The following is a 13,036-nucleotide window of genomic DNA, read 5'->3' as shown; positions in this document are numbered from 1 at the left end:
TGTCTTATGTCTGTCAATGGGAGCGAGATCTGGGTGTTTCAATTGCGGCGGAGGATTGGTGTAGGGCCTGGGGGATGGTGGCAAAATGTTCATTCAATACAGTCACTCTTAAGGCAGCCTACAAAGTTCTCCTGCGGTGGTACTGGGTCCCGACTCGGACTGCTCACTTTAATCCGACTGGCGGAGATAGGTGTTTCTGGAATTGTGGTCTACGTGGGGACGTCTTGCACATTTGGTGGTCATGCCCGCGATTGATAGGCTTCTGGTCTAGGGTTTTTGGTTTGCTACAAACGCTATTTCATATTACGGCCCATAGGGATGCAAGGGTGGTCCTCCTGCATTGGCCAATTTTGGGTCTGTCTAGGTCTAACCAGAAATGTGCCATAGCTCAAGCTTGGAGAACCCCTTCAGTTGTCTTCCAGGGGGTGAAGACCCGGATGAATGCTATGTTGATCAATGAACAGATGTCTAGCGTTCTTCATGATTCTCATTCAAGATTCCTTAAAGTTTGGGAACCTTGGATACATTATTCCTTGCCATCCCTGCCCCCTACTAGTTATGGCCTCTTATAGTCGCTGCCTGTGCTTGCCCTGGATCCATTATTCTTCTAGTTTTCCTTTCCTCCATGTTTTCTTTCTGATTCATTTTTTTTTTTCCTTCTTCTTTTCTCTCTTCTCTCCACTTCTTTTTTCCGGTAATATGATGGATTGTTACTGCCATGTTTGGTTCGGCTTTTTGCCGTCCCTCCTTGTTGTCATTGGACATTCCATTATTTGGCTAATACAAGTTAGCTGGATGTATCTAATTATGTATTATTGTTCTGCTCTGCCCCTGTGTGGGTGTATCTTGAGCTTGTTGTATTCTTAAAACAAACCTTTCTTAATGAATATATTGAACCAGAAAATGCCCTGGCATCAGTGGGAGTAAACAATACCCTAGGCTTGGTGGTCAGTGGGAGGAACACTGCCCCATCGTTGGTGCCAGTGGGATAATTAGTTCCCCATTTCTGGTATCAGTGGAAGGAACAGTGCCCCATCATTGGTGCCAGTGGGATAATTAGTTCCCCATTTCTGGTATCAGTGGGAGGAACAGTGTCCTGTTGCTGGTGTCAGTGGGAGGCACAGTTGCCCATCGCTGGTTTCAGTGGGAAGAACAGTGCCCGTTGTTGGAATCAGTGGGAGGAACAGTGCCCCATCTTTGGGGTCAGTGGGAGGAACAGTGCCCCATTGTTGGGGTCAGTGGGAGGAACAGTGCCCCATCGTTGGGGTCAGTGGGAGGAACAGTGCCCCATCATTGGGGTCAGTGGGAGGAACAGTGCCCCATCATTGGGGTCAGTGGGAAGAACAGTGCCCCGTCATTGAGATCAGTAGGAGGAACAGTGCCCCGTCATTGGGGTCAGTGGGAGGAACAGTGCCCCATCGTTGGGGTCAGTAGGAGGAACAGTGCCCCATCATTGGTGTCAGTGGGAGGAATAGCGCCCCATCATTAGTGTCAGTGGGAGGAATAGTGCCCCATCGTTGGGGTCAGTAGGAGGAACAGTGTCCCGTCATTGGGGTCAGTGGGAGGAACAGTGCCCCATCGTTGGGGTCAGTAGGAGGAACAGTGCCTCATCATTGGTGTCAGTGGGAGGAATAGCGCCCTATCATTGGTGTCAGTGGGAGGAATAGTGCCCCATCGTTGGTGTCAGTGGGAGGAATAGTGGTTCATATCAGTGGAAGGAAAAGTGCCTCAAGGGCCGGATAAAAGCAAGCAAAGGGCCACAGTTTGGAGACCCCTGCCCTAGTGTAAGAAGTATATTAGTCTACAAAACCCCTCTCCCCTTATCTCAGCCACAACCTAGGAGCAAATTAATCTGTAATGCACAAAGAGAACTGGGCAGAGCTTACAACACTGCAGCATAGTGTACAGGTGCTACATTTCGTCTACTTATTGAATAGCTAAAAAACACTTTCAATTGTATATTTAACAGACCAAAGAGGAGCAAATAAGAGAAGTACATTGCTGGATATTACCAAATTCGAGAGTGAATTCAGATTTTGCAATGACTTTAGGATGCATCTAGTGTTCTGGTGCCCAACACATGCCCCTTAGGTCATATTTGGCCCACCAGCACTCTACGTATAACCCGAGGCATCTTTGGCTAGGTGGGGTGTCCCCTACCAGAAAGGGGGTTGCTTCTGGGGCTACCTCCCTGAATGATCCTTGTCCAAACTCTCCCCATATAGCAGAGCCAGAAATTATATTCCTCCTCTGTCCCTCCTCCACAGGAGCCTCTCCCTATTAGTAAATTCAATGTCCCTAATCAGCATGGGTCCTCTTCCTAATCTATCCATTTCGCAAAGGCTCACCAAATGCAGTGGGGCAGTGCTATTTATTAGCATTGCTGTCACTAAAGATGGCTGCAGGAGTCAACCAGTGTTGCAGCATTCAATTGGACAGCTGCTCCCCTGATGACACCTATGGAGGCTTCAGAAGAACAAGGATCCTCTCAGGCTCCATTCTCTCTGCAAAGCGACCGTCTAAAGAGCAACACCTACAGAGGGGAGGATAAACTGCACCTGCCTACAGATGTCTTTGGGCTGTCTGTGTGGATCATGTCTGTGCAAGTGACCCTGGAACTAGGTTACTAGGTGAAAGAGAGTTGGAGGAGAAGCTCCTTGCACAGCCATCTGTGGAACAGTTCCTATTTGTGTGCAGTGCATGACCAATCATCTATCTGTGCATTGTGGTATTGCAGATTACCACAACCCATATTTGTAAACCTGGCCTTTTCAGACTAGTGAGTCACTGTGATACATGTTAAAATACGCATTTTACCCAGCATTATTGCAATGCCATTCATTTTGCAATGCACATACACAACCTTCTACAATACACCTGTGTCTTTTTGTGCACCATAATGCACAGATGTGAGTTATCTTTGCGTTGTAGTGTGCTGCTTTAAAAAAATGGTCTGGTTTAATTTTTTTCCTGTACTGAAGTGCTATCTATGTTTAGGTACATATGCCATTTTGCAGCCTCTTGAACATGTCGGGGTCACACATAAGGCCCTCTACGTTTACAAAGTTGATCACAACTGAACTAATGGTGCACCTATTGTTTTAACTAAGACAGCAAATTAGTGAATTATATTTCTCCAGTTCTAGCTGAGTATTTCTGTTCCCTGGGACAAGTGACTTTCATTGTATATGATAGTCCTCAATATTCATAAGCCTCTATGACTGGTAGTAAGTTATGTGACCCGATATGGTAAATGGACTGGTATATGTCTATTAAAGCCCACAATATATTCTGTTTTTGGTACTTTGATGGAATAATAGGAAACTGTCACAAACAAGGCACTTAAACATACAGTATTTGATTAATTCATCATTATTTTTCTGAGTCTATCAGTGTCTGTATTCATGTTACTATGTATTAAAAAGTTAATTCCGTGTATGCCCATGCAGGACAATTATCCGCAGTGCCCAGGTACATAGCAGAATGCAGAGATACAACTTTGTGCATCTTTTATGCAGTTTTTCCATGATGATTTCCACTGATGGTAATGGTAGTATACGTATATTTAAAATGGAAAAAATGATTTCTTCAGTGTCTCAGCCTGTTCTAAAACACAGTGATCTTGCCTCATACGTGAAAAACAAAATATGCAAATCCCAATTATAAAAATTACAGCAGAAGTGCAAAAACTTAAAAGATCCCTATACACTAAACAGTCTATAAAAAATAATCTGTAAACATTTCAGGGAAAGTATAATTTGTTCCAAGAAACAGTGAGCAGATTTTAATTGCAGCTCTTAAAAGCAGTTTTTTTGTTTAAGAATAAACTTGCTAAGCTCTATTTGTTTCTGAACTAACCACATAAATGAATGCCATGCAGTTTTAAAAAAGCAATCACCCTTTCTGTGGGGATAGAGAACACTTACATAGTACATATGACTCAGTCAGGCACCTATGGAATAATAACAATAGTATTTTTATAGCGTTTTATCCCAAAGGGGCGCCAAGCACTTTACAAAACATAATAAATCTAAAAAACAATATTGTGAAGGTTATGGCTAATGAATCCTATGGGCTTGAATAAATAAGCAAGTTTAGTTTGTTTTTGTTTTTTTAATATATCTAGGGATGGATTAAATCCAGTAGTGTTGGATCTCTATGTGCAGAGACTTGTGCAGCATATGCTGTCAGATGGATTCTGAGAATACCCAGGTTTTTCCTGCCAGAAAAAGGGAGGATGTGAGCTGGGATATATGGCTTTATCCGATTCTTCTAGCATATAAGGCCCATGTTATGGTCCTATGAAAGTTGGTAGACCAACCTTAAAATGCACCTGTGCCCAGACTATGAACATTAAATTATTTATATATTCTTAACAAGAGCTTTAAAGTTGAACTCTTGGCAAAAAAAATTGTATTTAAATATATTACTCAATAGCCATAAAACATATAAATCCACTTTTTGTGCATTAAATTCCTTTTCAAACCCAGATGTTACTTTGTAAAAGTAGCAATGACATTACCACTGTGCAGTACATTGCTTGTGCACAGACAAGAGATGTGGGAGGGGCCCTGCAGGCTCTACCCATTACAAGCTGCCTGCAGAAAACTGCAGGAGGGGGTGGAATGAAGACCAGTCATCCTACACAAGGAGAGAGAGCAACACTGACCGGTCTTTAATACAGAAAGCTCCTACATAGAGGGAAAGTTTCCCATTATGTGCAGTGGTGATGTCACTGGACAGATATGAAGAAATACACAAAGCACACCAAGATTCAAGGAAGAATACATTGGATTCTTGTACGTAGATGGTGTTTGCTTATTCCAGAGTTCAGCTTAAAGCCCCCAGTCATACCCTAGCCATTTGTTGTGTGTTTCCCAAAGCACAACAACGCTCAGCATTAAACTTCCCTTTATATTCAATGGTGTCAGTTCACACCTGAGTCTCATGCTGCTGCTTTGTTTATGAGCTTTGGTTTTTTTTGGACAAAGTTACTTGTTATCAACCTCAATCCTATGAAAAAATGGAGAGTCAGCAGCGTCCCTGTGGGATGTGAAGACGTTCATCTACCTGGTGAGGGTTCTCAAGAACCTTCATAACCCCAGTGGTGCCCATTACATGAACCATGGCAAGTGGCAGAAAGCTTTGGAAGGAATTGGCATCGCGGACATGACTCAAGAGCTCTGATAGCAAAAGACACCACAACACCACACAGAAAAACCAGGATGCAGATACAATGATAACAACATATTATGTCACTGTTGATACTGCTTTTCATTGGCCAAAACACCTGAAGCTTGAAAACAAATGAAAAACACTTCAAATGGGTGCGCAAAATAAACTGCTAAAAAATGTGCCCAAAAACACTGAATGGGGGCTGAGACAAGGCTTTACTATCCTTCATAGCTGCAGGTACTTTGAAGTATTCCATCCTCTCAGATCACAACAGAGACTCTGAAGACAAACTTACATTAGAAGGCTGGCAGGCTGCCAAGTTTTAGTGCTTCTGTTCTGAACTCTGAAGCTGAATGTCTTCACAATACCTGTATTTACAGAGATCAGTCAGTGCAATCTCCATTTTACTGGCAGCCAATGGGTGAGGTGAATTGGGGTAATAAGTGAATAATGGACTCATTTGTCTAGCGGCTGAATTTTGCACAAATGTTAATCAAGACTTTTTCTGGCAAACCCTGTGTACAAAGCATCACAATCGTTCAGTCAAGATGACAGGAATGCATAATCAGGGGGAATAAGTTGGTTTATTCTTGCATATGTAAGAATGAGGAGTGGAACTCAGTTTGATCTTAATGGGAGGAATTAACAAAGACTGGAGCACACAAAAAATGTGCTTCCTGCGACAACTTAGTGAAAGTGTCATGCGCCAATTCATTCATTTTTCACATGATGGTCTGCCAAATGCTAGCAAGCTTATTCTGGTGTGTGAGAAAATTTTGGTAAATACCTAACGTAACCTTTTACTGGGATCATCCTAAATTTTCTTCTCCTCCTCCGTCTTCCTGCATTGCTGCACCTCTTCGGTTATCCATACACATCCCCGCTATACTGCAAGGCTGATTGTCACTGTTCTTCCCTCTTCACTACAGTATGTATGCCAAATTGGTAATGGTGTACATTTTAGAATTGTTTTTAATTAGAACACTTTAATATGTTATCGCAAGGGATTAGACATTTAAACAAACTGTTGCATAGTAATTTTAATGCTATTTGGCATGGCTAGAGTAATAAGACATAGAACTTGTGTTGATAATGCACCTATATTTATACTACAAGAATGACATAATTCACTTTGTTAATCCCTTTGAATGTGTAAATGCTAAACTTCCATCAAACACCCCCCCAAGGTTGATCGATGAGTCTGAGTAGTGTGTCCACCAAGAGTCAGACAAAAGAAAGCAAGTCTTGTAAAGATTTTGGGGTTGATTTACTAAAACTGGAGAGTGCAAAATCTGGTGCAGCTGGGAATGGTAGCCAATAAGCTTTTAACTTCAGCTTGTTCAATTAAGCATTGACAATAAAATCTGAGAGCTGACTGGTTTCTATGCAGATCTGCACCAGATTTTATACTCTCTAGTTTTAGTAAAGCAACCCCTTTATGTGTGGGCCATCTGTCACCAATATCTCAGTTTTATCACTCTCACTTCTGTCTTGCACTAAGGGGCCGGTCAGTCTAAATTTCTGATCACATAATGTTAGACAGAGGCCCTGGATTATTTTTGCAATATTTGCACTGTCAAAATGTATCAATGGAGACAGATAATTGATCCGTTTCTTGAGTTTATTGATATAAATGCTGCAATGGTGTCTTAACTGGTTCTCATATTAAGAAAATATTTCTCCTGGAAAGTAGTTATTTTTCAAAAGCTGGTTTGCAAAAAAAAATTGTAATTAAAAAAATTAGTTATTTTTTAAAATATATCAAGTGACACAAATAAACAAATTCATGAAAAACCACACCAAATTTGCATCTAAATATGCAAAGTGAAGCTATAAAAATAATTGTGCCAAATCAAGTACAAACTTAACAAATACATCAGATGCACAATCTCTTTAATATCAAATAATTCATATATACATATACTTGTGTAGTGAACAATGCAACTGTGCATCAAATTATAAAAAGTGCAACCATTATAAATAGTGCAATAAAAAAGTCTACATATGATATGAATAAGCTGTGATAACACTCCAAACATAGGTGTCCGTTTATGGACCAGAGGTAATAGATCGCTGCTCAGTTCTCCGGCATTCTCGGAGAACACAGTTCTCCTGTGAATGCAGTTTATGAAGCAGTTCTCCGAACGAAGGGAGAACGGTCTCCAAACGCTGGAGAACGGTCTACAAACTCTGAAAAACGGCTCATTTTACTATAATCTCGCAAGATTACAGTAAAAGATCAGTTTACTAAGCAGAGGTAAATTATCTCTGCTTAGTTTTCGGTCCCTCTGATTCTCCAGCTCTGGGCTGGAGAATCTGGAGGGAGAACACAGATCTCCAGAGAAGGGCTGACATGATCTCCTGAGTGTCATAAACTGTGAATGACCAGAGAATAGCTGAGATCCGTTGAATCGCAGCTATTCTCTGTGTCATAAAAGGACACCATAATGATGTGTCTAATTTGTGTTCCACCACCTGATTGCACACCACCTCCTAACCAGATTCAAATGACCAACCAAGCATGAGGTCCTGAGCACTTGATAGAAATAGAAGCTATGCCTGAAGTATGTCGCCTGGCTCTTCCTTCACTGAGATTCAGTCCGAAATAAAATATTACAGGGACAATCCAAGGCACATAGATGGAAATAAATAAACTTAATAGTGTGCTTAGCCAGTTTATTAAAAGCAAAAAAAAAACAGTGTAATCAGGTGCTTGTGGTGTGTCATTGTATGTATTGCTGCTGTAGTATTCACTGTACTGTGTAATTATACAGACATTTACAGGCTGCCCAGGATGGAAAGGTACATAGAGTCAAGGCAGTGTGCATATGCATATCTGTGCACATCTGGCAAACTATGTCTTCCTGAAACTGACACTTCCAAGGGTGTCAGCTTTCTAGTCCCCTGATGCACTCAGCGCTTCCTCCTGCCAATCCCCAGATCACTACAAAACAAAATAGTGAAAAGGTATTTGAAGGGATGAACAACTGAGCACAACCACTGTTGTGCTTAGTGCTTCGTCTGGCTGCTTCCCACTTCCAGGACACTGTAGTGATGTGGGTATTGGAAGGAGGAACTACTAAGCACAGAGAGGGATCAGAAATCTGACACTCCCAGAGGTGTCAGTCTCTGAATTTTAGACCAAAATTCCACTTCTTTAGAACTGCATTCCATGGCACAGGCTGCAGGAAAAGTAACTATACATATGTATGCTTTCTTCTTTGCAGGTACAAGTTTTATTTAGGCAATTTCCTTTTAGAAAATGGATAACCTTTCCCGACTTAAATTGGAACCAAACCCATCAATTTAACTATTTTCCAAAACAGTTAGGGCAAGTTTACACTAGCGTTGTCCTCCAAACAGTGGCCTGCGTTGCAAAGCATTATGGCCGCAACATATGTATTCCACATCTTCACTGCCTTTGCAGCTAAATTCAGGCTTCTGGGGCTTTTACCACCCCCAAACCACAAGTGCTAATGAAGCTTTACATTCAAGACAAGGTGTGATTGATAGCTGTCAGAGTTGTTTGTGGTTATTACTGAACTGTCAATTCATCAAATGGCTGATGTCATAACTGATCACTTGTGTAGTAGCGTGACATTTGCAGATCAAATAGAGGTTAAAGTGATTGTAAAGGACCTTTTTTTTTTTTTTTTTTTTTAATAACAAACATGTTATACTTATCTGCTCTGTGCAATGGTTTTACACAGAGCAGCCACAATTCTCCTCTCCTCCTGGCTCCTCCTGCCTTCCTAGAGACCCCCTATCAAGCCACTTGCTAGAGGTGCACTCATGCAGGCTTGACACATACAGTGCAGCTCCCCTCGATCCCTCCTCATTGGATTTGATTGACAGCATCAAGAGCCAATGGCTCCTGCTGCTCCCACTAAGTCCAGTGAGCAGGTGGGCACAGTGCTGCATCGAGATTAGGCTTGGTTAATGATTTAGGGGGAGGCAGGGGTAGCTGCACCTAAAATATTTTTTACCTTAATACAGATTTTTTACCTTACTGCATTATGATAAAAAACCTTTAGCCTTTACAGTCACTTTAAGATAAAAACTTAATTGCCTGTAATGGATAGGAGGGTGTAGTTCCAATTTAAGGTTCCAAAGCACTTCTTATCGGCATAGGGCATTTACTATGCAGCCCAGATCTACTTTCCATTTAAAATGTGCTTTTGTTTACAGTAGAACTAAACTCACACCAAGATTTACTTAGTTTTGTGGAGCACTCTGAGTAAAATAGGATTGCATTTTTTTTGTTACAAAAATACAGTTTCCCCCCTGGATTCTAATTTGGCCAGCTCAGCAGCGACCAACCAAATTTTGATCCATCTATGGATGCTCCCATTTCGAAAGGAGTCAATCTCATGAATGACTCCTCAAGAATGTGACTGCTAGTAAATTTTAATTTGCTCAGCTTATGCAGCCAAACAACTGCAGTGCTGATCAGTGTATTTTGATAGGGGAGGAGTCCCAATGTCAGAATACAATAACTCAGCAGGGAGGATTCCTGCATCCACCTCATATATATGGATGGAGGAATCTGTTTTTTCAATCAGCCCTTCGGCTCATCAAAAAAAAAAAATAAAGATAAATGTATGGCCAGCTTTATTGTGGTGACTATAGGGCAGGCATTACAACAGCTGCTTGTAGTCAAATTCAGTGTGCAAAAAAGGGTGACAACGCCGTAGATAAACTGAGAAAAATTTGTCACCTAGAACTGGAAATGTCTGTGAATTCTTCTTGCTGGGATAATTTAGTTGAGAGCAGGACATATAAAAAAAATGTACTTTTGACATTACAGGAACATGTGGAACAACATATTTGGCTTTGGATTTAGATAGAGGGCTGCCATTGCTATTGCTGACCTCTCCTCCTGAAATGCTAGTTACCTGGTTGCCTTCCAAATCCTCTGACTTAGCATGTTTAAATTACTGACTTGAATCTGACTCAAAGTAACCAGAGCATCAATATGAAAGCCAGGCAACTAGGTTATTTGTAAGGAGGTTAGCAATTGCAGTCTAGGCATTTAACTTATGATAAATTACCTTTAAGATGCTTTCCCTGTGACGTCTGTGTTTTATACTGCTGCCATTACCAATGGTACTTTGGTTTGAGAACCTCAGATACAGCTAATGTCGATTTTAGAAGAAATAAAAATGGGAAATAGAGAGTAGGAGAAAACTGTATATTCATAATGTGACATATTTATGTACTAGTTAAAGATATTTCAGAATGGTTCAGATAATACCATATTGGACTTTATAAATGCTTCAAGTATCTTTATTGTTTTTCTGATTTTTTTATTTGCCTTTTTGTCCCATTATTATTACAAAAATAGCGACATGAATTTATTGTTTACGAAAATAATAATAATAATGTATGCAAAACATAAATGAAAGGAACATCAAATGTGTATGTGTTGTTTTTAGAGTTTAATGTAAACAGACACATCATAAAATTCCATTATCCAGGAAAACCAACATTTCCTAATCTTGTGCATTTCCTGAATGTAAACTAGAAGAATTTGATGTAGCTCCTCATTCATCTTTAAAGACACTAAGCGACTTGGCCCCCTATATAATTTATTGTAGTTATTTACCATGTATTTGCTTTCTTTCAGCCAGAGATAAATGGCTGCCATCTGATCCACAGATCATATCTGAAGGACTATATGCTATAGCGGTTGTTTTGAGCTTCTCCCGTATAGCCTACATCTTGCCAGCCAATGAAAGCTTTGGGCCACTGCAGATATCACTTGGGAGAACAGTGAAGGACATATTTAAATTCATGGTCCTTTTTATAATGGTTTTTCTTGCCTTCATGATTGGGATGTTTATCCTCTATTCCTATTACCTGGGAGCTAAAGTGAACTCTGCCTTCACAACGTAAGTAACAATTCATATGTGTTTTGAAAATATATTTTTCTAGCATAATTTTGCATTCATATGGAGATATATTCACCTTGGGCAGAAGTAATCGATACAAAATAACCACAATAGTTCAATTATCACTTAACTGAATGACATGCTAAAATATTGTGTATCAAAAGCAACTGCCATTTATTTTGGCATTTTTGACTCTTTGCAGCCACTTCCTGTCTAATTTCACGCACTCAAGCATTGGCTGGTTGCCATTTCCCAGGGTCATCTGATGGTGACATCTAAGGACCAGCATGCTGCATAATGTGTGTTGGAACAGCCATTTGTAGTCTCCATTTTGGAAGCATGTATGATTGAGTGACAATACAAGTGCATAATTGGGGAGAGTGTTACTACCATAGCACAGGAAGTTCTTGAAAAAGGACCTTCATGGTAGGATCAACAGGAATTATTATAACTAAAGCGGCCGATTGAAGAATATTAAAAAATTACATTAGAAATTACATTAACATGTTAACGTTTAGATGAGATTTAGTGCTTGCGTTTACATGAACTTTAACTACTTAACTACCTCCAGAGGATTTACCCCCCTTCCTGACCAAGCCATTTTTTTGAGTTACGGCTCTGCGTTACTTTAACTGACATCTGCGAGATCATGCAACACTGCACCCAAATGAAATTTGCAACCTTTTCTCCCACAAATAGAGTTCTTTTGGTAGTATTTGATCGCCTCTGCAGTTTTTATTGTTTGTGCTATGAAAAAAAAACAAAAAACAACAATTTTGAGAAAATAAACAATATTTTTTACTTTTTGCCATTAAACATGTCCAGTAAAAAAATTATAAAATCAAATTTCATCATAGATTTAGGCCAAAATGTATTCTGCCACATGTCTTTGCTAAAAATAAATCCCAATACGTGTAAATTAATTGGTTTATGTGAAAGTTATAGCGTTTACAAATGGTGGTATATATGAAGGGATTTTTTTTTTTTACTAGTAATGGTGGCGATCAGCAACTTATATCGGGACTGCAAGACTGCAGCAGGCATTCTGACACTGGGGGGAACTGACTTGTGACACCAATACAAAGACAAAAATAGTGATCAGTGCTAATAAAAAGCACTGACTCTGTACTAATGACACTGGGCAGGAAGGGGTTAACATGTGGGTCGATCAAAGGGTTAACTGTGTGCTGTTTTACATACTGGGCTGTGTTTGTGCTTCACTGTAAGCACACTGCTTTGCATGGCGGTGCTATGCATTCCCCCACGTTCCTGCTGAAAAGATGCCCTGTCTATTTCAATGCTTGTTGTAACACCCTGTTAAACTAATTATCGACTCATGAGACAGTCACTGTCTCCTACACATGGGGTCCTTCACAATGGAGTAAATTTATAGGTGGGGTGGCATTGTAGGATGTATTAGGCACACCCTGTAGTTTTAACTGAAGTCCTTGAATGCAAATGGTTAAAATAAATGTAATGACTTTTTAATGAACACATAACTGAATTACAATGATCTTTTATATTGGCCTGTGGTCCATCTTTAGATGAGAACAGAAATGGAATTATCCCAACTTAGAGTCATTAAATCAAAGCAAAATGTCTTGCACTTTGGCTTATGTGGAAATGGAAGCAAACAGCACAGAGACAAAGAAGATAAATGATCTAGCTCCACTATAGTGCACCGCACCTTTCATACAGTGGCTACTATTTCCATACACAGACTGCAATTGTAAGCAGAAGTTGTTATTACCACAGCAACTACTATGCATTGGACATATAGAGAGAAAATATTTAAGCGTATATATTTTAGGGTGGGTAGGAGTGTTTAGGTCAGTGTAAACGTAATTGTGCTTTGTAACAAGGACAACCACAATACTCTTTTTTCCCAAATGCTTTTATATAAACCACTAACAGAAGAGTTTTCATTCACATTGATGGAAACGTCTACTGACAGGTGCATTTATGCGGAC

The 13,036-nt window shown here is 40.2% G+C and overlaps 1 protein-coding gene across 1 annotated transcript in view; it reads left to right on the top strand.

Annotated features, from left to right (window-relative positions):
* Positions 1 to 13,036, top strand: part of TRPC3 (transient receptor potential cation channel subfamily C member 3) — a 326,064-nt gene that overhangs the window by 264,213 nt on the left and 48,815 nt on the right. The window contains exon 7 of the mRNA XM_089672160.1: positions 10,802 to 11,066. Within this exon, the coding sequence (XP_089528286.1) occupies positions 10,802 to 11,066 (265 nt within the window). The remainder of the gene's footprint in view (positions 1 to 10,801; positions 11,067 to 13,036) is intronic.

Source organism: Staurois parvus, unplaced genomic scaffold (genome assembly GCF_062004578.1).
Source record: "Staurois parvus isolate SC_StPar_1 unplaced genomic scaffold, SC_StPar_1.0 ptg000122l, whole genome shotgun sequence".
Taxonomy (NCBI): Eukaryota; Metazoa; Chordata; class Amphibia; order Anura; family Ranidae; genus Staurois; species Staurois parvus.
Note: the sequence above shows the minus strand (reverse complement) of the source record. Positions and strands in the feature narration are given on the sequence as shown.